General features: G+C 45.4%; 1 protein-coding gene across 2 annotated transcripts in view; it reads left to right on the top strand.

Moving 5' to 3' along the window:
- The window catches only part of lrrc4cb (leucine rich repeat containing 4C, genome duplicate b), a 63343-nt gene extending 44864 nt beyond the window's left edge, over positions 1 to 18479 (top strand). For both annotated transcript variants that reach the window (XM_063187890.1, XM_063187891.1), the window contains exons 2-3: positions 13987 to 14316; positions 16845 to 18479. In XM_063187890.1, coding sequence (XP_063043960.1) covers positions 14041 to 14316; positions 16845 to 18467 — 1899 coding nt within the window. In that variant the 5' untranslated portion in view covers positions 13987 to 14040 and the 3' untranslated portion in view covers positions 18468 to 18479. The remainder of the gene's footprint in view (positions 1 to 13986; positions 14317 to 16844) is intronic.
- Positions 18480 to 21585: the final 3106 nt, after the last annotated feature.

The raw sequence follows: 21585 nt of genomic DNA on the forward strand, positions 1-21585 counted from the left end.
ACTCACACATGGCCGGCCAACTACAGGACAGTATGCCTCAGGCCTGGCACCATCGACGGAGTTAAAAACGTGAAATATGCTTTTGCCAACAGTCATTCAATTCAGCCATTTGCATCCCAAAAAGGTTATAGTCAAGCGGTAGCCATTCACTTTCAGGAAATCACCGGCATCTTTAGCAGTGACGCAGGTGCTATTATCATGAGCCATTTTTTGGTGAAAAGATTGGTTGACGTCAGCATTTTATATTACAGTGTGTTAGCTCTTTGACAGCAGTTGACAAGAGGAGACATGAGTGAGGGGTTGATTGCTAATGCTAAGACTTAAGAGGGTTGATTACTTCGTATTTCTATCGACATGTTTTCATGGTTACATGCACGTCAAACCAGTTTTCATGGTTACAGCACGCCAAAATAGCCATGAAAAGAAAAGCCATGAAAAGAATATGCATGTGCTGAAAATGAATGCTGGGGGTGTCGAACACGTATTGGGGGGGGTTGGGGACAGAGGACTGTGTGAGTCTTTCAGAGTGATGTGGGTGATGTGTTGTTACCTGTTGGACACATACTGTAGGACTGGGACCAGGAGAGTGTTGCGCTGAATAGTCCAGCGAAGAGCCAAGGAAGTAAGAGTTCTGTCGAGTCCATTGACCTTAATGTTTTGTTTTTTTAACATAACAATGGTGGCTCATGGAGCCTTTTACACACAGATCACCATTGACGTAGTTCCATCAGTTCCAGGAAGTGGGCGTAGAACACAGACAGTGCGGTAAAGGTAAATGTAATTCATTTTTACTTCACATTTGGTTGTTATGTCATGGTTCTGTGTTAGTCTCTAGCGAACAGAACGCTGCTGCCTAGAGGTATTTGAATCTACGTGAATCATGTCAGCAGCTGACTTTGTTACCTCACAGTTCTGAATTCCATGGCTGTGGTGGACTCGAGAGGGGAGCGGCTATGAAGATGCTGTGGGAGACTGTGTCAAAGGTCACTGAGGTCGTGGAAGAGGAGGGTGCCAGGGCCGGCTGTTCTGAACCAAAATTGTCGGGCAGGGGGGCTGATTGATTTTAGGCCAATCTGTTTTGACACATTCAATGGCTCTAATATTCTATTTTATATATTTTTTATTGTTTATTTACATTTCATTTTTATGTATGTATTTATTTTATTTACAAATGGATATTCAAACCATTGGCTGTTTAGTACAGGGGCCACAACAGAAGACCAGGAGTAGTTCTCCAGGGGCCACAACAGAAGACCAGGAGTAGTTCTCCAGGGGCCACAACAGAAGACCAGGAGTAGTTCTCCAGGGGCCACAACAGAAGACCAGGAGTAGTTCTCCAGGGGCCACAACAGAAGACAAGGAGTAGTTCTCCAGGGGCCACAACAGAAGACCAGGAGTAGTTCTCCAGGGGCCACAACAGAAGACCAGGAGTAGTTCTCCAGGGGCCACCCGTGGCCTACACTGGCCCCTCTTCCAGAACCGTCTATGGAGGATGCTGAAGTGGACAGATGTCAGCACGCAGCACCAGCCAGAGAGAGTAGATAAGAGAGAGGTTCCATTGGCCCATTGTTTCTGGGTTCTATTATTGCAAGGGGGAGGGGGGGAAATCCCCCTTTAGGAAGACCTAAGGACTGTTCTATTCATTCTAGGAGCATTATGACATGGCCCTTTAGGCAGACCGGAACCTGGTCATGTTAGGTGCCCATGGCAACCTATTACATTGGCATATCTCTATATACTTAAAGAATCTCTGGCACCAGTGAAGAGGGCGTTTGCGATTTTGGCAGGGCGCGACAGGTCTCTGTTCTGTGGTGTATGAGCTGTGGATTCTTGAGTTGTAGTTTACACAAAACAGGGATATTCAATATGGTTGTGTTTCAGAATGTTTCATGAAGGTGAAATACGCAATACTAAGGCCCACGTTCTATAGCTATGATCTCAACTTTTAAAAAGAAGAGCGCAATACTGCTTCGTCACGGTGCACCACTTTATTTTTGGTGCACCAAAAATAAAATGTTAAACTGTGAAGAAGCAGTGTCACGCACCAACAATAAAATGTTAAACTGTGAAGAAGCAGTGTCACGCATCAAAAATAAAATGTTACACTGTGAAGAAGCAGTGTCACGCACCAAAAATAAAATGGTGAACTGTGAAGAAGCAGTGTGGCGCGCTTCTTTTTGAAAACTGATGCCTGAAGTACCCTGAAAAGCTACACCTGCTGAAAAATAAAACCTTTGAGGTGTGCGGGCTCTCACAAAACTATAGCTATGATCCAACATGATCTCCAAAATTTCTGTGCTCCTGGACACGGATGTTAAGGACACAAAATCCGTGTCCAGGAGCACGGATTTTGCCAAAATTCCGTGCTCCTGGACACAGAATTATTTTCCGTGATGGACACACAGAAGTGCTCTCTCTATACTCCCACAGCTCTATGTTTCCACAGTCTTGTGTTTTCTCAGGATTTTTCTAATTTCAAATATTTTGTCTCAAAAAAACATTTCTTACTGACAGGTTAGGGTTAGGGATTGTTTTGGTCTGGGCACAGCTAGTTTTCTTTCATTCATTGAGTTTGATAGCCTAGCAACCAACTGGAAAAGGTATTTCTCAAAAATATGTCTTTAATGACAGGTTAAGGTTAGGGAATGTTTTGGTCAGGGCACAACTTAAATTGCTATAGCATTATTTTGTTTAGGATTAGCATTTGGTATGTATTTTCTAATGATAGAGTTAACACAGTGCTGTGGTAATAGTCTATAGAAAGCACTTCCGTGTGCCCATCACGGAAAACAATTCCGTGTCCAGGAGCACGGAATTTTTGGAGATCAGGCTGTATGATCTGACACATATCTGACCTCAACCCTGAGTTCCCAGTCAGTTCATCTAGCTCGAATGGATGGAATGGATGACAAATGTCCTAGGGATAATTAACATCCATCAATCTGCTTTGGAGACATGAGGCAAGTGCATACGACTCATTTGTGTGACCTGACCTTTGACATTTGACCTGAATTGAGCAATCAACTCCTTGACACTTAAAGTGCAAAGATAAACCAGGTTTGAAGATCTTTCAAATTTCTTGGGAGGTGTCAGCTGGGCCTACATAATTTGACAGTGTGACGACATCACAATATTGACCTAATAATTGTTGTGCGCTGGTCCATTCATATTCTTCTTTTCCAGTACGAAAACAGATTTGAATGTACGCACAATAGCTGTTGCAATGACATCAAATGTCACTGTTTACTTCCACCTTTGACCCTTGTATTTGCTCATTTGCTTGTACTACATCGGTTGACTGAAGGATTAGCGGTGTGTACAGTCCTCTGAGGAAAGCCAGCATTTCAATAAACTATTATTATTTCCCGTCAATGTTATTGTTGTTGGCTTACACACTCCCAGGGTCCCAGAATCCTTTTCTGTGAGGACATTTCTGGTTAAGTGTGAAGCGAGGAGGCACATTTATGTACTGGGATTTGCTTGACAGCAAGCGGGGCGGTGGTGGCTCAGGTGGTAGAGGAGCTGTTCGTCAACCTAAAGGTTGCAGGTTCGAGCCCCGTTCGGCCTGACTCCATCGTTGTGTCCTTGACCAAGATACTTAACCCCAAGTTGCTCCTGGTGGCAGGGTGGTGCCCTGTGTGGCAGCCATGGCCAACAGTGTATGAATGTGAGTGTGAATGGGTAAATGTGCATACAATGTGAAGTGCTTTTGAGTGCTCGAAGGAGTGGACAACCAAGCGCTATAGAAATGCAGTCCATGTACCATTTACAGCAAGGCACATAATGTGGTGCTGAGGTAGGCCCTACTCACCCTGTATCCCACCGTGATCAGGAAACAAGTTCCCCGAGGTCCACAATGACATGTAGCAAGATGCAGTAAGAGGCAACATGACTGAGTTAAAGCATTCAAAATCCTGAAGATGAATCTCTACAAGTGTATATTCTTTTTGTGTGCTCTGTACCTATCTCAATGACATTTTAGTGGTGCATGATGTCAGGCATCAGCTTTTTATGGACTGTTCAGTATTTATTTTCTGGGTCTTCAGAAGATTTTCACTCTTGGTTGTCAAATGTTGCATGACATTGTCAAATGCATGACCTTCCCCAACGGACAGCTTTTGACAATCTTTGATTGGCCAGCGTTGCTGTTACATAAATGTTGAATTCTGATCTTGAACACTATACTTCCCGAAGGCGGTGGGCATTTCAGTAGATTTACTGACAAATGTTCTTCAGACACAATGAAAGAAACGTCGGGGTGGGGGGGGGTCTGACGGTCTGATCAAATTTAGCGAATGGGGGAGGCGTTTCTTAGGATTATGTTACATCCAAACATAAGCAAGGTAGCCTACTTTGGATTTTTTTTAAAAAGAAATGTGCCAAACATTTTTGAAGGACCCTTCCCCTTTAAATGAAAAAATGTTGGTTGACCCTCCTCTCAACAAAAAAAATTTGCATTCCCCTCCCCTATTTTCCTCCGGTGATCCTGACAATAAATAACGAACAGTCCCTTAGCGCCAAGCAGGGCATTAGTCAAATATCAATATTTACAAGCCACAACTCGCTTGCCTCCGTTTTCCTGACATTGTCTCACAGTATCGTCAATATTCATTTTGTCTCTGCTCATACACCTTTAAGACAGATGGAATTGAAATAGTCTTTTTTTTCTCAGCTGAGGCTAAGCTGTCATTCAGCTGCTAGGTGCTGGAGGCTGTTTGCACAGTCTACTTGTCAATCATTGTTTGGGCTTGCATGTAAATAGCACCATCGCTCCTCTATCAGCATTTGCAGGCCTACATATAGAATGGACTCTCTCTACTATATTAGGTGTTCTATTTAAATAGCTCCGTGACCTTCCAATTCATTATCTTATAAAATGGGTACATATGGTAGGCCTACATGTACTACAGTGCCGTACATCAGTGATTCCCAACCTGGGGTGCGTGTACCACTAGGGGTACGTGAGCAAACTACTGGCAGTGGGTGGGAAAAAAGAACAAATGTATGGTGTATAGTCACACTGGGATAGAGGATGCGATATAGAGATTGAGTTAGGGTTTACTTATGGTATGACGAAAAGGCTTAGAGGGGTACACAATACATAAAAAGTTGGGAAACACTGCAGTGCATGCTGTGCTTGGTAATAAGGGCTAGCCCATATTTCACTGAAGAGCGCATATTAATGCATTGATTGTGTTATAGAGCTGAAAAATAGACTGATTTATTCTAACATCATATTCCTTCAACTCCTTTGACAAACTTCTCACCATAATGCACTGGTGTGTTTTCATATAATGTCTATTTATTTAACATGGAGGATTATATAACATGGCTACTACAGAGGTTTTTTTTGCTAGATTTGCAAGGTGTTGTGAGTTTTTTTTACTGGGGTTTATTTGGATCAGCAGATATATTATTTATGAACTGTAGGCTCTCACTTTCTATAGTAGTGTGTTCCCCGAAGACACACACTCCTCATTGCACTATCATGCACTAGTAGCATACGCAGGTGCTGCTAGCACCGAGTTCAGCAGCCTACGGTACCTACTTCCTACTTCTCTCACCGCCTCCTGGTTTATTTTGGACTTCAGAATGCCAGGTTTGGCTGCTCTACAATTAATGTGGGTGTCTGTCTGCCTACAGAGCTGGACTGGGGGAGAAATAGGGCCCGGGCACTCATAATTAGAGACCATGACTCACCGGTGGGCCCCGCACCCTCATGGGCCCCTATTTTCAGACATGTTTTTAAAAAAAAAATAACTATTTTCAGAATTAGTTTTTTTTTTTTTTTAGTCTTTTTTTTACATTTCTGAAAATAGAGGCCCACGAGGGTGCAGGGCCCAATGAGAAATGCCCGGTATGCCAGATGTCCAGTCCAGCCCTGCTGTGAACCCAGCGTCTTCCATGGGAGTGCAGCAACAGACGAAGTCAGACTATGTGGCAGGCTAAGGCAGGCAGGCAGGCAGGCAGGCAGGCAGGCAGGCAGGCAGGCAGGCAGGCAGACAGGCAGGCAGGCAGGGAGACAGGCAGGCAGGCAGGGAGACAGGGAGACAGGGAGACAGGCAGGGACACAGGCAGGCAGGCATGCAGGCACGTAGGGAGGAAGGCAGGCAGGCAGACAGGCAGGCAGGCAGGCAGGCAGGCAGGCAGGCAGGCAGGGAGGCAGGGAGGCAGGGAGGCAGGCAGGCAGGCAGGCAGACAGGCAGGCAGGCAGGCAGGCAGGGAGGCAGGCAGACAGGCAGGCAGGCAGGCAGGCAGGCAGGCAGGCAGGCAGGCAGGCAGGCAGGCAGGCAGGCAGGGATGCACTACATTTGCACCAGCTCTGACTCACTGACTTTCACACACAGATGTACCGAATATCTGCTCTGCTGGCAGAAGCACTGGTGTCACAGGGAAATAACACAAAGAAAATAAAGAAATAAAATGGATAGTGCTTGGTTTGTGTGAAAGGAAGAATGCTTGCTCTCTGGGAGCACTGGGCATTATATTTGCTAATAATACCAGTAACCATTCAACATATTGCTGAATTTGTTAACATGCGAGTTTAGTTTAGGTCATTCAAGTGACCCGCATTGTAAATTCAGCAGTTTAAGTGTTGCTTCCTTCCAGGTTCGTTTGCAGTATCCATTGTGTATGAAGGGAGGGAGGGAGGGGAGGCACACCTAAAATGGTTGGCGTGAATTAATGGCCAATATTTATGGTGCCTGCCTTGCTCAGCAGCAGAGGTCTTTCTAGGGGAGCAGTGCACTCCGACTGGCTGCTCCGGCCGCCATAGCAAAGGTGGATTGGAGCGACTCCAACTCTGAAAAGGGATTTAACGCATCCAATGTATTGGGTCCTTCAGCAAGTAAGCAACGGGAGAGGGAAAAAGGGGGGAGAATAAGCTCTTTAAGAGTTTACATGGGGGGTGGGGTGGGGTGGGGGTAGGGGTGGTGGTGGTGTGTGTGGGGGTGGTGTGTGTGTGTGGTGGGGGGTGTTGTTGAATCATAACTCCTATAGCAGCAGTGGTGTAACACTTGCTGGGAGAAGGGGAAGACACCAAAGTGGTGAAGTGTCTTGGGTTTTTTTGTTGCGCGCTGAAAAATTTGTCCACTTGCGTTGCATGTGCAACTGAGGTCATCTGTGCTAGTTTGACACTCAGGGCTCGAACCCGTGACTTGCCAGTCGCCGCTTCAAACCAGGCATGGGAGGCACAGTACGATACAGCTGATGAGCTAAAGGGCCAGACGGATAGCTCAGCGCTACCGATACTATACGAGCAGGGCTCTAAATTAACGCTCACCAACCAGCCAAATGCTGGTGAAAATTCAGATTGGCTGGTATAAAATAAAACGTACTGGCCACTTTGACCCGCTGGTGAGTGTGTGTTTGACTGGTACTACCATCTACTAGCCATTTTAGCAGGTGATGAAAAAAAGTTAATTCAGAGCCCTGTATATGAGGCTTCGGGGGGGGGGGGGGGGGGGGGTTGCTAACGTTCTAACACCAAACCCTCATAGAAGGGGAGGCAGGACCCAGGGCAGATTTTCTGTTTTCCACTCTCCAATGTGGCTGCAAATCTCCAGAAGGAATTAATTCACACCGAGGATAGAGGGAGGGTAGAACTAGAGGAGGGAGGAGGAGAGGATAGAGGGAGGAGGAGAGGAGGGAGGAGGAGAGGAGGGAGGAGGAGAGGATAGAGGGGGGAGGAGAGGATAGAGGGAGGAGGAAGGAGGAAGGAGGGAGGAGGAGGAGAGAGGGAGGAGGAAGAGGGAGGAGGAGAGGAGGGAGGAGGAGAGGATAGAGGGAGGAGGAGAGGAGAGAGGGGGGAAGAGAGGATAGAGGGAGGGTAGAACTAGAGGAGGAGAGGATAGAGGGAGGAGGAGAGGATGGAGGGAGGAGAAGATGGAGGGAGGAGGAGAGGAGAGAGGCGGGGTAGAACTAGAGGAGGGAGGAGGAGAGGATAGAGGGAGGAGGAGAGGAGGGAGGAGGAGAGGATAGAGGGGGGAGGAGAGGATAGAGGGAGGGTAGAACTAGAGGAGGGAGGAGGAGAGGATAGAGGGAGGAGGAGAGGAGAGAGGGAGGAGAGGATAGAGGGAGGGTAGAACTAGAGGAGGAAAGGATAGAGGGAGGAGGAGAGGATAGAGGGAGGAGGAGAGGATAGAGGGAGGAGGAGAGGAGGGAGGAGGAGAGGAGGGAGGAGGAGAGGATAGAGGGGGGAGGAGAGGATAGAGGGAGGGTAGAACTAGAGGAGGGAGGAGGAGAGAGAGAGAGGGGGGGGTGAAAATGCCAGTGGAAAACACCTTTAATCACCAGACTGATTCCACACCATTTGCCTCTGTTCAAACTCCCCCATCAGCACTGCAATATAACGCACAATAAGACCATGTCAACGCTAGCTACAAATAACGGACAGGTACCGGGTATATACTGCAGTATGCCTGACCTTCCCCTCCCAAACACCCTGCACCTGAGTGCTTAGCTGTCACTTACTGGAGTATTTTCAGCATTTGTGTGTTGGGCCATTATAGAAGTGCTGTTGTAGAAAGTCAGGAAGCATGTTTTGCAAGGAAATATAGTGCATACTTACTGAGTAGGGCTGTGACGATATTGTATCGAATCGTGATAATTGTGATATGTGAGTCACGATACTGAATTGTGATGCACGGACGCAGTATCGTGATATGTCGTTTTAAAGCTCTGTTACTCTTTAGTCCAGAAAACAACCACATGATGTGATAGTGCTTTCAAGCTTCAAATCATCTTCATTATTATTTTTAAACTTAAAAAAAAAGATGATTAGCCTTTCGCAACCTATTCTATATAAACTATCATAGTTTTTATGTATATTTTATTATATAATGTTGGAAAAGGTGAAAAAAGAATATGAATGAAATAAATATGGCAATGCATTGCAACAATACATGAATCACAATGCATGGTGATAGAATCGCATGGTGGCATATGTATCGTGATGCACATCGAACTATGAACCCCTTGCCAATACCCACCCCTAATACTGAGCTGTGCCTTTGACAAACCACTGAAGCTCCTCGCTATTTTTGTAAAATGTAATCAGAAGGTGTATTCCACCAACGGAAAAATACCACTATTGACGACCACATTACACAGTCAGAGCCTTAATTATCATGTGTATTCAATGGTCTGCATCACGCATGGGTGTAATTTTTGGTGTGGATGGTGGGGACTTGTCCATACCACTTTTGAGATGAGTCTATCATTTATACCTTTTCCTAAAAATAAAATGGAAAGAATAGGTGACCCAGACAATTTACCACAATGTCCCCACCACTTTCAAAGCCAAATATACACCTTTGTCTGCCTGAACCAAATAGCAGAATGACATGATAATATTTATAATTACAGGAAGCTGGCTGTAATCTGAAAAGGGTAGATCATATCACCAGCAGCCAGAACATCCCTGAATGTACTGTATCAGTGGACTATTCGGAGAGGCTGAAGTGGCACTCATTGTTGTGCGAAAATGTCCGGCATCATTAAGACAAGCCAGGTAGGCTATAATCAGGCCTAACCGCATGACAAATGAATTGTGGGCACAGCACCAGTGTTTCCCATTAGCATAAATCTGGCCCTGGTGTGCCGTGGGTTTTGCAGCACATGTGTCATTGTGTGAGTGCCCTGAAGCGTGCCGTGCAGTGCAGCGAGTGCGGTACTCCGTGGGACTGAACTGTGTGTGTGTGTGTGTGTGTGTGTGTGTGTGTATGTGTGTGTGCGAGTGTGTGTGCATGTGTGTGTGCGAGTGTGTGTGTGTGTGTGTGTATGTGTGTGTGTGTGTGTGTGTGTGTGTGTGTGCGTGCGTGTGTGCGCGTGCGTGCGTGCGTGTGTGTGTGTGTGTGTGTGTGTGCGTGTGTGTGTGTGTGTGTGTGTGCGTGCGCGCGCGTGTGTGTGTGCGTGCGCGCGCGTGTGTGTGTGCGTGCGTGCGTGCGTGCGTGCGTGTGCGTGCGTGTGCGCGTGCGTGCGCGCGTGCGTGTGTGTGTGTGCGTGCGTGTGTGTGTGTGTGTGTGTGTGTGTGTGTGCGTGCATGCGTGTGTGTGTGCGTGCGTGCGTGCGTGCTTGTGTGCGTGTGTGTGTGTATAAACGGAGGTGGGGTATTTAGTGGCCCTGATGGCAGAGCTTAAGAGGGGGCCCTGCATTTCAATCCACCTGCTGGGCACGAGACAGGTGCTCTCTAGATGGGGAAAAAAAGGGACTTGGCGTGCCGCAATTCCACCTGATTGTTTCATCAGGATAATGGGCATGTGGGGGAGGCACACTACACTGTATGCAGGAGTGGGGTGGAGTGGGGTGTTAGAATCAGTTTGACGCCCACCACCAGCAGGGCCACTGCAATGACAGCTTTGGCCGGGCTTGGGACAAAAGCCATCTGAAAGACACCCCACGCCCCACCACCACCACCACCACCACCACCACCAAAATGCATGCAATGTACTGTAAAGGGGGCCCCAATTCTGCCCCCCACCACCTGCCCCTCTGGGTCCATGAAAACAACCCCTTTGTCACCCTTCTGTCCGTGTCCCTGGCCACCAGTATGACAGTAGCGGCCCCTAACATACTGGTACAATTAGTGCCCATTTAATCTGCCTCTCAGACATCACTAATTTGCAATCGCTTTGGTGGCATTTTTTAAATTATTATTATTTTATAACTGGGATGGACCCCCTACATAATAAACATGTACATCCATCAGATGAAGCTGGTTAAATCTGATTAATTCTGCACGCCACAGTATCTACGGTGGCTAAATTTGACCTCTGTGTATTCTTGGAGATAATCTATGGCCTCCCTTTCCGCTTCTGTGACACGCTCTCCTTTTTCACAGACACAAGCCGGCCCTGAAAGTGCTTTCGCCCTATCTATCAGCGCTCGCTGTGGTGATTTTAGTTGTAAATTCTGCTGCACTATATTTTTCAAAGTTGCAGGAAGTATAAGTGCACCTGGCACATGAGTCGGGACACCTGCACACTGAGAGGGCCCCGCTTCTTGCTTTTTGGCCTTTTTTTCTCTTCTCTTTTTTCGCTTTATGTTGTGTGACTTGTCATCTTCAACTGGGTCAAGCGCATCCGCTGTAGACATCAGTCTCTGTCCAATTACCTTGCTCCCACTCCCATATTACAACAGCAATATTTTATTGTGAACCGTCTGCCACTACTCTAGTAGCTGTCATCACCCTGTGACATGTCCAGGACCTCGCGTTCTAACGCTGATAAGTGATAATTGCGTGCAGTACATTTATTACAGACAGTGTGTGAAAGTTCTGTGAGAATGTCGATGGAGATAAATGTTTCAAGTTTTAACTATTGCTAGCATGTTGTGACCTTAGCAGATGTAAACTGCTTCCCATCTGGTTCAGGGGTTTAAATCAGCATTAATTCACAGCACTGCTGGGTTTTTTTTCTCCTTTTTTTACTACAGAGAAACATTCTTCAAATTTACTGGCTGCAGTCTTATCTGATTTTGTGGGGTATCTATCAGAGAGGAATATCCGCTCTGGCCAAAGGCTCTCATTTAATCACCGTTAATAGGTTTAAAAACAACACCTGGGAGACCACACGCCTCCTCTCTGGGGGCACATAGCATGGAATTGCACACAAAGCCCCAGTCTTTTATGGCTTGGTGTTAACTACGAGGCGTGACGTGTAAATATCCATCACCGAGGGGGACCGGAGTGCAGGCTTTTTTTTCTTTTTTTTTTTTCTTTTCTTTTTTTTTGGTGCACTGTTCATCCCAGGGTATTTTTTCCACTCTTTTTTAAAGAAAGGGGATGGGGCGGTGCTGTGCAATGCAACCAGTATGCATTCGACTCTTCTGGTTATCGAGGTGTAGCCTACTGTCAGACTAATGGCTTCCCCCCCCCCAGCATGTTTCCAAAATCGTAAATTCATGTGCAGTTAAAAGAGCACTGTGATTTGCAAGAAACATCCAGCTATCAAATCGCATTTCGCTCAGATCAAAAGAGCCTATATTGCAGCAGATGCTCCTCTGACTTCTTCAAAGTCTGCACACAGACAGACGCCGTTTAAAGACCGGGGTGGATAGAGCTAATGTGGAACAATGCGTTTTATAGGGCAAAGGCTTCCACATCCCCATTTTGGCATCTAATTTCACTGGCAGATCTCAGATGACCCTGTCTTCCTTGTTTGACAAATTTCGAATCGTGAAGAATCGCAATAGCACAAGTGCTAGACGGTGTTTGTGTAGTCATTGGTACTGCAGCAGCTGCTAAACCATCACTAGCTGTAATGTTATTATGATTATGCTGGCTTACTTATTGTTCCGCAGTATGTGCACGCCATACTAACTTCTATTTTCAGTAAGGTATCTCTTTTTTTCGGCCCCAGTTACATCAATTCCGTGCAGGGTAACAAAGTAGGTAACAATATGGATGATCCTGTAGAACATGATGTGCCATAGGGTTTGAACATGATGTGCCATAGGGTTTGAACATGATGTGCCATAGGGTTTGGGGTTTTGGTTAGTGTCAGTACTGTAGCCTACGTACAGTACAGGACAGAAATTGTACATATTACATGTTGTGTGTACTAGCACATGATTTGTGTTAACACAAACAATGAGCCGCAAAATAAAGCGTTACTCTATTTTCTTTTACTTCTTCCAGAAAGGTCAGTCACTGCTGTAGTATTATACAGTATCTGACTGGAACATTTATTGTTGTATTCAACAATATGTAAATTCCATACAATCATTCAATGCATGTACATAAAAAGGAACCTTAAAATAAAGACTTACCTTATTTTCTCTTCTTCGTCACTGCTGTGATATTACAGTATATGTCAGGGATGTCAAACTCAGGCCCGGGGGCCAAATTTGGCCCGCAGAGCCATTTTATTTGGCCTGTGAGATCATTTCAAATAGGTATTACAAATTAGGTATTATAAAAATATGTCTTGAAGGCAAAATTTTGTGCATCACAGGAATTATGAGTGGGTCCAGAATGATGGCACATACTAGCACATAGAAATACCATAGTATGAGTATATATACAGTATGTAGTATAGTATATGATGGGAATGTGTTATTTGCCTATCTTTAAGTCTACTGTATGCATAATAGTAGTGTATCTTAAACATTGAATTCGGCCCGCAACTTCATCCCAGATTTTGATTTTTGGCCCTCGGTCAATTTGAGTTTGACACCCCTGGTGTAAGTCATGGCGGTCACATGTATTGTTCTACTAGAGTAGGGGTCCCCAACCTTTCTGGGTGTGAGGGCAACCAAGGCCTACCCAAGGGATACTTGTTTGTTCCAAATCCTCTACCAACGGCTTGACATCGTTCTGACACAGTATGATTTCCTCATAGGATATAAATAAATATAATTTATAGATTATAAAGAAATAATCTAATATTTAAATGAAGAGAAACATTAACTGTGACAAAAAATAAATCTTTTAGCCACCACCAGTGCTTAATTTGAGGGGGAGCAAGGGGGAGCTAGCTCCGGAACCTCAGACGAGAGCTCCGGAACCTTGGATGGAACCTAAGGGAAAGGCATCATAGACCCCCCTCTCGGGGGAGCCAGCCATCCTCTGCGCTCCGGGACCTCTCGCTTGACAAATTAAGCACTGGCCACCACTATTTATTAACATCCTTAGTGGGCACCTCAGAAGCTCCTGGAGGGCTACACTGGCGTCCACATGCACCACCAGTGTTGCCAGATTGGGCTGTTTCCCGCCCAATTGGGCTGCTTAGGATCGCCGTGTGCGGGTAAAAATGGCATTTAGCCGAAAAAACCCGCCCAATTTTGCCCATAGAAATCAATAGAATTGGGCGGGATTTAGTGCTTCCAGGCGGGTTTTGAGCATTTATTGGGCTGGAAATCATCAACCTCATCTGGCAACCCTGTGCACCACCTTGGTAACACCTGTATGTGAGTATGTGAATTCCATACTAAACCCCTTATGTTCTTCGTTCTATTTTGTTTCTCTTTCTGTTCCCTCTCTTCCAGACTGTCTAATTCCAGAGATTTGGAGGGTGCAGATCAGCAGCTGATAAATTATGAATGTTGAACAAGATGAGCTCTTCCCACTGGATCCGGATGATGCGAGGGCCTAGATGGAAGGGCGCCGCCGCAGTGTCTGACCCGCTCTTCCTGCTGCTGCTCCTGCTGCAGCTGCTGGTGGTGGCCGGGCTGGTGCGCGCCCAGACCTGCCCGTCCGTCTGCTCCTGCAGCAACCAGTTCAGCAAGGTGATCTGCACGCGCCGGGCGCTGCGCGACGTGCCCGATGGCGTCTCCACCAACACGCGTTACCTGAACCTACAGGACAACCTCATACAGGTGAGGTGAACTAGGCTGTCTGTCGGTCGGTCGGTCGGCCTTGCCACTATACTCACTTTTTTTCAGTGATAATTTAGCACGTAGCCCCTTAATGTGCGCCGTGCCTCCTGTGGCACGCTGTATCAGACATTAAAAGTTAACTACTATAGTACTACACTACTATAGTGCTACTATATATATACGATATAGTATATACTATTTATACTATATACTATAGTGCACAGGGCCTTTAGTAATGCATTACGACTTGGTCATTGCCATTCTGGTAACAGCTAATTTATAAAGCCGTGTCTTAAGGGGTTGAAGGAGAATTCTGGCCATTTTACATATTAATATATTAATTAAATATTTAGTACGTATTTAAATATTTAATATTAATTATTAATATTAAAACAAATTTCATAATGTTTGCAGCCAAAGAAAGTTGGCCCAAGGGAAAATCACAAGAAAATTTCATGCGGACTGCACTAAGTTTGGCTCTTGTGAACATTTCCATCAAAGTGGCGATAACTAGTAAGCTTTTAACGTTCTGTGGAAACCCGATAGATAATTCAGGTATGTGCGCTGGTTTTAAAAGCTCAAAATGTATCATGTCTGTGCTAGCTCGTGCTATAATTATGCACTGGGTTAAATTGGATGGGCACACACCACGTCATTCTGCTCAAAAGTATTTTGATACATGTTAGGTGAAAAGCTTGCTCGTTGTCACCTGCTGTGATGGAAATGTGCGCAAGAGCCTCACTGCAGCAAAGTTTCTAACAATTTTCCTTTTTGCCAACTTCCTTTAGCCTCAAACATCTGAGATATTTTTGTAAAATGACATCAATTCTTCTTTAAGCTAATTATATATAGGGCAACTTCTTTACCAGTGTTGCCCGGCAACAGCATGATTAGATCCTAATATATGTATAATGTTCATTATGTCTAATTGTTTAAATCACACTTCAGATTTTCTTTTACTTCAGACATGTAAAAGTTTTATCTTTTACCTGACGGTATAACTTCTGTCTTCACCAGAGGGTCACTGGGATCACAGAGGGATGTCTGAAGCCAAAGAAAATCCGAAGTAGGATTAGTTCCTAATTTTTCGATGGAATGATTATAAGAGTTGTTTGCTGCTGATCCAAGTAGTCCTCTTGATTAAATTGTTATAGTGATGAACAATCCATACAACATCTTATAGCACCCAGAAACATTGCTCAAAAAGCTGCCCTGTGTATCATCATCTTTAGGGAGAAGTGTCACCACTGTGAGTGTTACTTAAAGGAGTATGCTACTATTTTGGGCCTTAATACAGTTAAAATCGTTGACCAGGGTTTATAAAGGTGGTAAAGTGTCTTATTTTTCATGTAAGCCGTTGTCTTGCTTTAAGACAAGTTAAAAGAGGGAGCATGTCGCTAAGCTAGTGAAAGTCAATGGATCCGTGTAGCATGCTACAATGCTACACGGATCCATTGACTTTCACTAGACTAGCGACATATTCCCTCTTTTAACTTGTCTTAAAGCAAGACAACGCTTAACATGAAAAATAAGACACTTTACCACCTTTATAAACCCTGGTCAACGATTTTCGCTGTATTAAGCCCCAAAATAGTGGCATACCCCTTTAACCCTGTAAGTGTTGGGACAAAATGTGCTGTATAGCAGATGTAATCACACTACTGTGATGTGACATGTCTAACACTGATAAGTGGTGAGGGCATTTTCACTACTGTGATGTGACATGTCTAACACTGATAAGTGGTAATCACACTGCTGTGATGTGACTGATAAGATGTAATCACACTACTGTGATGTGACATGTCTAACACTGATAAGATGTAATCACACTGCTGTGATGTGACATGTCTAACACTGATAAGATGTAATCACACTACTGTGATGTGACATGTCTAACACTGATAAGATGTAATCACACTGCTGTGATGTGACATGTCTAACACTGATAAGATGTAATCACACTACTGTGATGTGACATGTCTAACACTGATAAGATGTAATCACACTACTGTGATGTGACATGTCTAACACTGATAAGATGTAATCACACTACTGTGATGTGACTTGTCTAACACTGATAAGATGTAATCACACTACTGTGATGTGACATGTCTAACACTGATAAGTGGTGAGGGCATTTTCACTACTGTGATGTGACATGTCTAACACTGATAAGTGGTAAGGGCATTTTCACGCTGTGTGAAAATTGTGACTGTTGATGCAGATACATTTTTCAATGTTTGATGTATTGCTTGCCATCTGGTTCAAACATTTAAATCAGCATACAGTAAATTCACAGCAGTGCTGGGCAGCGGTGGCCTAGTGGTTAAGGAGAGGGGCTCAGACCTCAGAGGGTTGCAAGTTCGAATCCTACCCTACCCAAGTGTCATGGCTGAAGTTCCCATGAGCAAAGCACTTAACGCCACACTGCTCCAGGGACTGTAACCAATACCCTGCAACTTAAAATAATGAAAAGTTGCTTTGGATGAAAGTGTCAGCTAATGCAATGTTTTATGTTGTTCATCCAGGTGATCAAGGTGGACAGCTTCAAGCATCTGCGTCACCTGGAGGTCCTCCAGCTCAGCAAGAACCACATCCGCAGCATCGAGATCGGCGCCTTCAACGGCCTGGCCAGCCTCAACACGCTGGAGCTCTTCGACAACCGCCTTACCACCATCCCCAACGCCGCCTTCGAGTACCTGTCCAAGCTCAAGGAGCTGTGGCTGCGCAACAACCCCATCGAGAGCATCCATGCGTACGCCTTCAACCGCCTGCCCTCGCTGCAGCGCCTCGACCTGGGCGAGCTCAAGAGGCTCTCGTACGTCTCGCAGGCCGCCTTCAAGGGCCTCAGCAACCTGCGCTACCTGAACCTGGGCATGTGCAACCTGAAGGAGATCCCCAACACGGTGCCCCTGGAGCGGCTCGAGGAGCTGGAGCTGTCGGGCAACCAGCTCTCGGTGCTCCAGCGCGGCTCGTTCCGGGGGCTGGCCAACCTCAAGCGTCTGTGGATGATGCACGCCCAGATCCAGACCATCGAGAGGAACACCTTCGACGACCTGCAGACGCTCGTCGAGCTCAACCTGGCCCACAACAACCTGACGCTGCTGCCCCACGAGGTGTTTAGCCCTTTACAGCGATTGGAGAGGGTGCACCTGCACCACAACCCTTGGAACTGCAACTGTGACATCCTTTGGCTCAGCTGGTGGCTGAAGGAGGTGGCGCCGGCGAACGTCAGCTGCTGCGCCCGTTGCTTCTCGCCGGTCAACTTCCGGGGACGGTACATCGGCGACCTGGATCAGAGTTACTTTCAGTGTCACGCTCCCGTCATAGCGGACCCCCCCACGGACCTTAACGTGACGGAGGGGAGTCCCGCGGAGCTCAGGTGCGGGACCAACACCTGGACCTCGCTCACCTGGCAGACCCCGAACGGCACCATCATCAACTTCGGGGTAGCCCCGCCCAGAACCTCCATCCTCAACGACGGCACGCTGGTCTTCTACAACTTGTCGACGGCCGACACGGGAAGGTACACGTGCGTCGTCGTCAACATGGCGGGCAACACGACGTCCTCAGCCTTCCTGAACGTCTCGACCGTCGACAACAGCGGCGTCACCTACTTCACCACGGTGACCGTGGAGATCACTGAGACGCCCAACGAGGGCACGCCGCCGGTGCTGCCTGGCAACCACTGGTCCTCCACCACCACGCGGGGCACGCCGGTCTCCACGGAGCGCGCCTACACCATCCCCGTGACGGACGTGGACGCGGACGGCGTGGACGGGCTGGACGAGGTGATGAAGACCACCAAGATCATCATCGGCTGCTTCGTGGCCATCACGCTCATGGCCGCCGTCATGCTCATCATCTTCTACAAGATGCGCAAGCAGCACCACCTGACGGACCCGGACGGCCCCGCCCAGGCCATCGAGATCATCAACGTGGACGAGGAGCTGACGGGCATCCCCTCGCTGGAGAACCACCACCTTACGCTGCCCCCGCTGGGCCACCACGAGCACTACAACCACTACAACGCCTATAAGACTGCGTACAACCACCACCACGGCCCCATCAGCTCTTTGCATACGTCCGCGCATGAACCTTTACTAATCCAGGCCAGCTCGAAAGACAATGTGCAAGAGACGCAAATCTAAGACACAAATCTAGTCCACGTTGCAAGTTTTAAAGGAGAAGGGGGGAGATGTTGGGGTGGGGAGGTGGGGGTGTGTTGGTGGTGGCGGTGGTGGTGGTGGTGGTGATGGTGTGAGACTGTGTATGTTTGAAGGAGACAAACAACAAAAACAACAACAAAATTTAGTGTCTTACTAAATTTGTAGAAGTAAAAAATTGGTGATTTTCATTTAGATGTCAAGGTGTGGTCCATCCCTAATGGACTACATGAATGTCATTGCGGAGCAGAGATTAGGGTCTTAAAATGTAGGAATTTATCCAAACAATGGACAGTATCCCTCTTTGTGACACACAAAAACAACGGGTGGACTTGTGATAGAAGGGAATGATAACATTTATCAATGTCATTGAGAGGATGTATGTACTCTTTAAAACAAGTGTCTTTACAAAAACAAAAGTTATTTATTTAAAATATATGTAGTGGCTGAATCAAGAAAAGAAAAAATCTGCAATCAGCACTTACCATTTATTTTATTATGTTTCTTTTGGGGGAAAGAATGGTTTACCTACAGTAACACGCTTGCCCATCAGTGTTAATCAATGTAGAATATCAATATCACTACATAGTTGATGAAAATAAAATAACTTTTTTTTTAAAGAAAATAATGCTGCTATATTTGGACATAAAAAATAAACACCAAAAGACTGCACCTGTGAAGACGACATACAGACCTCAACGTATGAATAATAATAAAATAACCAGGCTTTCTTATTCTGATTTACAAATATTGATCTGGTATTAAAATACCCTAAACGTTGTAGATGTCGCTTCCCACACAGTAGGCTAGGTCCAGTGCTGTAAGAGATCTGCTGTCCATGAATGACACCTGTGTTTCTGGCCTGTTACCCAACAGTGCATCACAAGTGTATGTTGTGCAAAGGAATGACGTCTCGTTCATTTCCCTTGCTGTTTGAAGGCAAGTTGAAATTCTGTGCACACATACCGTAACAAGAGTTTAAAATTCATAACTTTGATGTACGTTTTTGTCACATGTTTTGGCTGCAGGTATTGTTTAATTCACTTCAGAAATTCGAGCATAGTTTTGCTGTCCTCTATGTTTGCTCATGGGGCATTTATAGTTAGCCTACTTGCAGGATAAGCCTACAAGCCAGATTCAGCTGTTTTTTTTGTTTTTTTTTGACGAAGCAATACTACACACCCAAAAGAGAAATATACCATAAGTGGGTTATCTGACCAGACCTGTTTGAAGTGGAGACAGCAACATAAAGGTACTGCAGAATATTAGAAAGAGTGCGTTGGCCAGGACTTTTACTTAAAAAAAAAGTAAAAGTAAAGCCTTTAATTAAAATTAATTATTAATAGAGATATTCAGTTCCATGCAGCGGGAAGTGTAGACAGCCTTTAAATGTTGCTTCCGCCTTTAAATGTTGCTTCGTTCAACTCTCCATACAGTATGTAACTACAAAATTGTCCCTTTCTCTCATGCCAGGACTGGAGTTGAATGCCCTTCAGAAACTCATATTCATTCATATAACTTACATTCAACACTCCAGAAGGACAGTGTAAATGCAGCTCTCTTAGACGGTCACTAAGGTAGATCCGCATATCAGCCACAGTACAAAAGGCCTGAATCCCTTTGTGCACACACACACACACACACACACACACACACACACACACACACACACACACACACACACACACACACACACACACACACACACACACACACACACACACACACACACACACACACACACACACACACTACTATTCCTTTCATCCCCCAAAAGCTGTACAAGCTAATGGCTTGGCCAGGCCTGGGCCCATTGTAGTGGCAGCAGTGCAGTGCAGAGCAATAATGTTAGATAGGAACTCGCTAATGGGTTGGACGTTAACATTTGACAGGTACATGTACGCAACGATCACTTCTTTTTGTAAGGATCTTACTGTATCTTATGTTTTATTTTGTAGACCCATAAAGGAAGGTGTTCCACCAGTGGAACACTGTAATAGTCATTGAAAAGTTAACTACCATAGCACTACACTACTATGACATGACACAGGGCCTTTAGTAGTAATGCACTACGACTTGGTCCTTGCCATTCTGGTAACAGCAAATGTATAACGCCGTGTCTTATTAAACAGAGATGTCATTTTAGTCCATATCTGCTGTACGCCTGGTGGCCCTATAGGACAAAACAGCTGGTGCTCAGAGTCTTGTGGTGAGTGGTTGAGGAGGAGTCTCTACCCCCTTCGCTCTCTGAAGAGGCAGGTGAATAATGCAGCAGCGCTCCTTTACGTTTTTCTCTGAATCACATGCAGTTGATGAGGTCAAGGGGGACCCATTTATACTCCAAAACTGTCAGAGGTCCCTTTTCAAGCCAGAGGAATGCGAACAATATAAAATAACTTCTGACGTTAAAAATAACGTGGTTACTGTAACCATGGAAACTGAACCTATCACGGCTGCCAGAGCCTCTTTCTGAAAACATTTCAGCGAGGTGAAAGCTGAGGGAGCCACACAAACAAACAAATAAATAAATCTTTCAGAAGAGAACTGCCCCTACACAATATGTGATAGAACTGGGGTTTCAATCATGATTGTGCATTCTAAAGTATTTTAAAATTTAATCTGGGGCTTTGGAAAAATACATTTGGCCAAGATACTTTTTGTGTGTGTCATTTATATTTCACGATATGTCTCTTTTTTCTCCTAAATAATACCTCTTGTTGTTTTGCTAACCATTTCTCCAGCGTCCTTCTGTGTTTATGTTTACCATTGTGCTTTCCTATTGTTATCTTCATTTATAGTCAAATGTCTTTGTCTCTAAGTCTCTAAAAAAATATATTTTTTAAGATAGTTTCATAATTCCAGTGTAAACAAAAAAATACTAGCATTACAAACAAGCAAACATCATGGAGGAGTTTGATACATAAAAGCCTACATAAACTGACATTTGGCCAAGTTCTTAATAGCTGTGTGTAGACGACGTAAACCATTGTTTCCCTTATTTCTCTTTTTGTTTTTATTTAGTTTGTAGAATAGGCTACAGGACAGAAGGAAGTGGGAAAATTAAGGCAACATTTTGCTTTGTAAGTGTAAAATACTGTTGGGT

This window comes from Engraulis encrasicolus, chromosome 22, assembly GCF_034702125.1.
Source record: "Engraulis encrasicolus isolate BLACKSEA-1 chromosome 22, IST_EnEncr_1.0, whole genome shotgun sequence".
In the NCBI taxonomy this organism is placed as follows: Eukaryota; Metazoa; Chordata; class Actinopteri; order Clupeiformes; family Engraulidae; genus Engraulis; species Engraulis encrasicolus.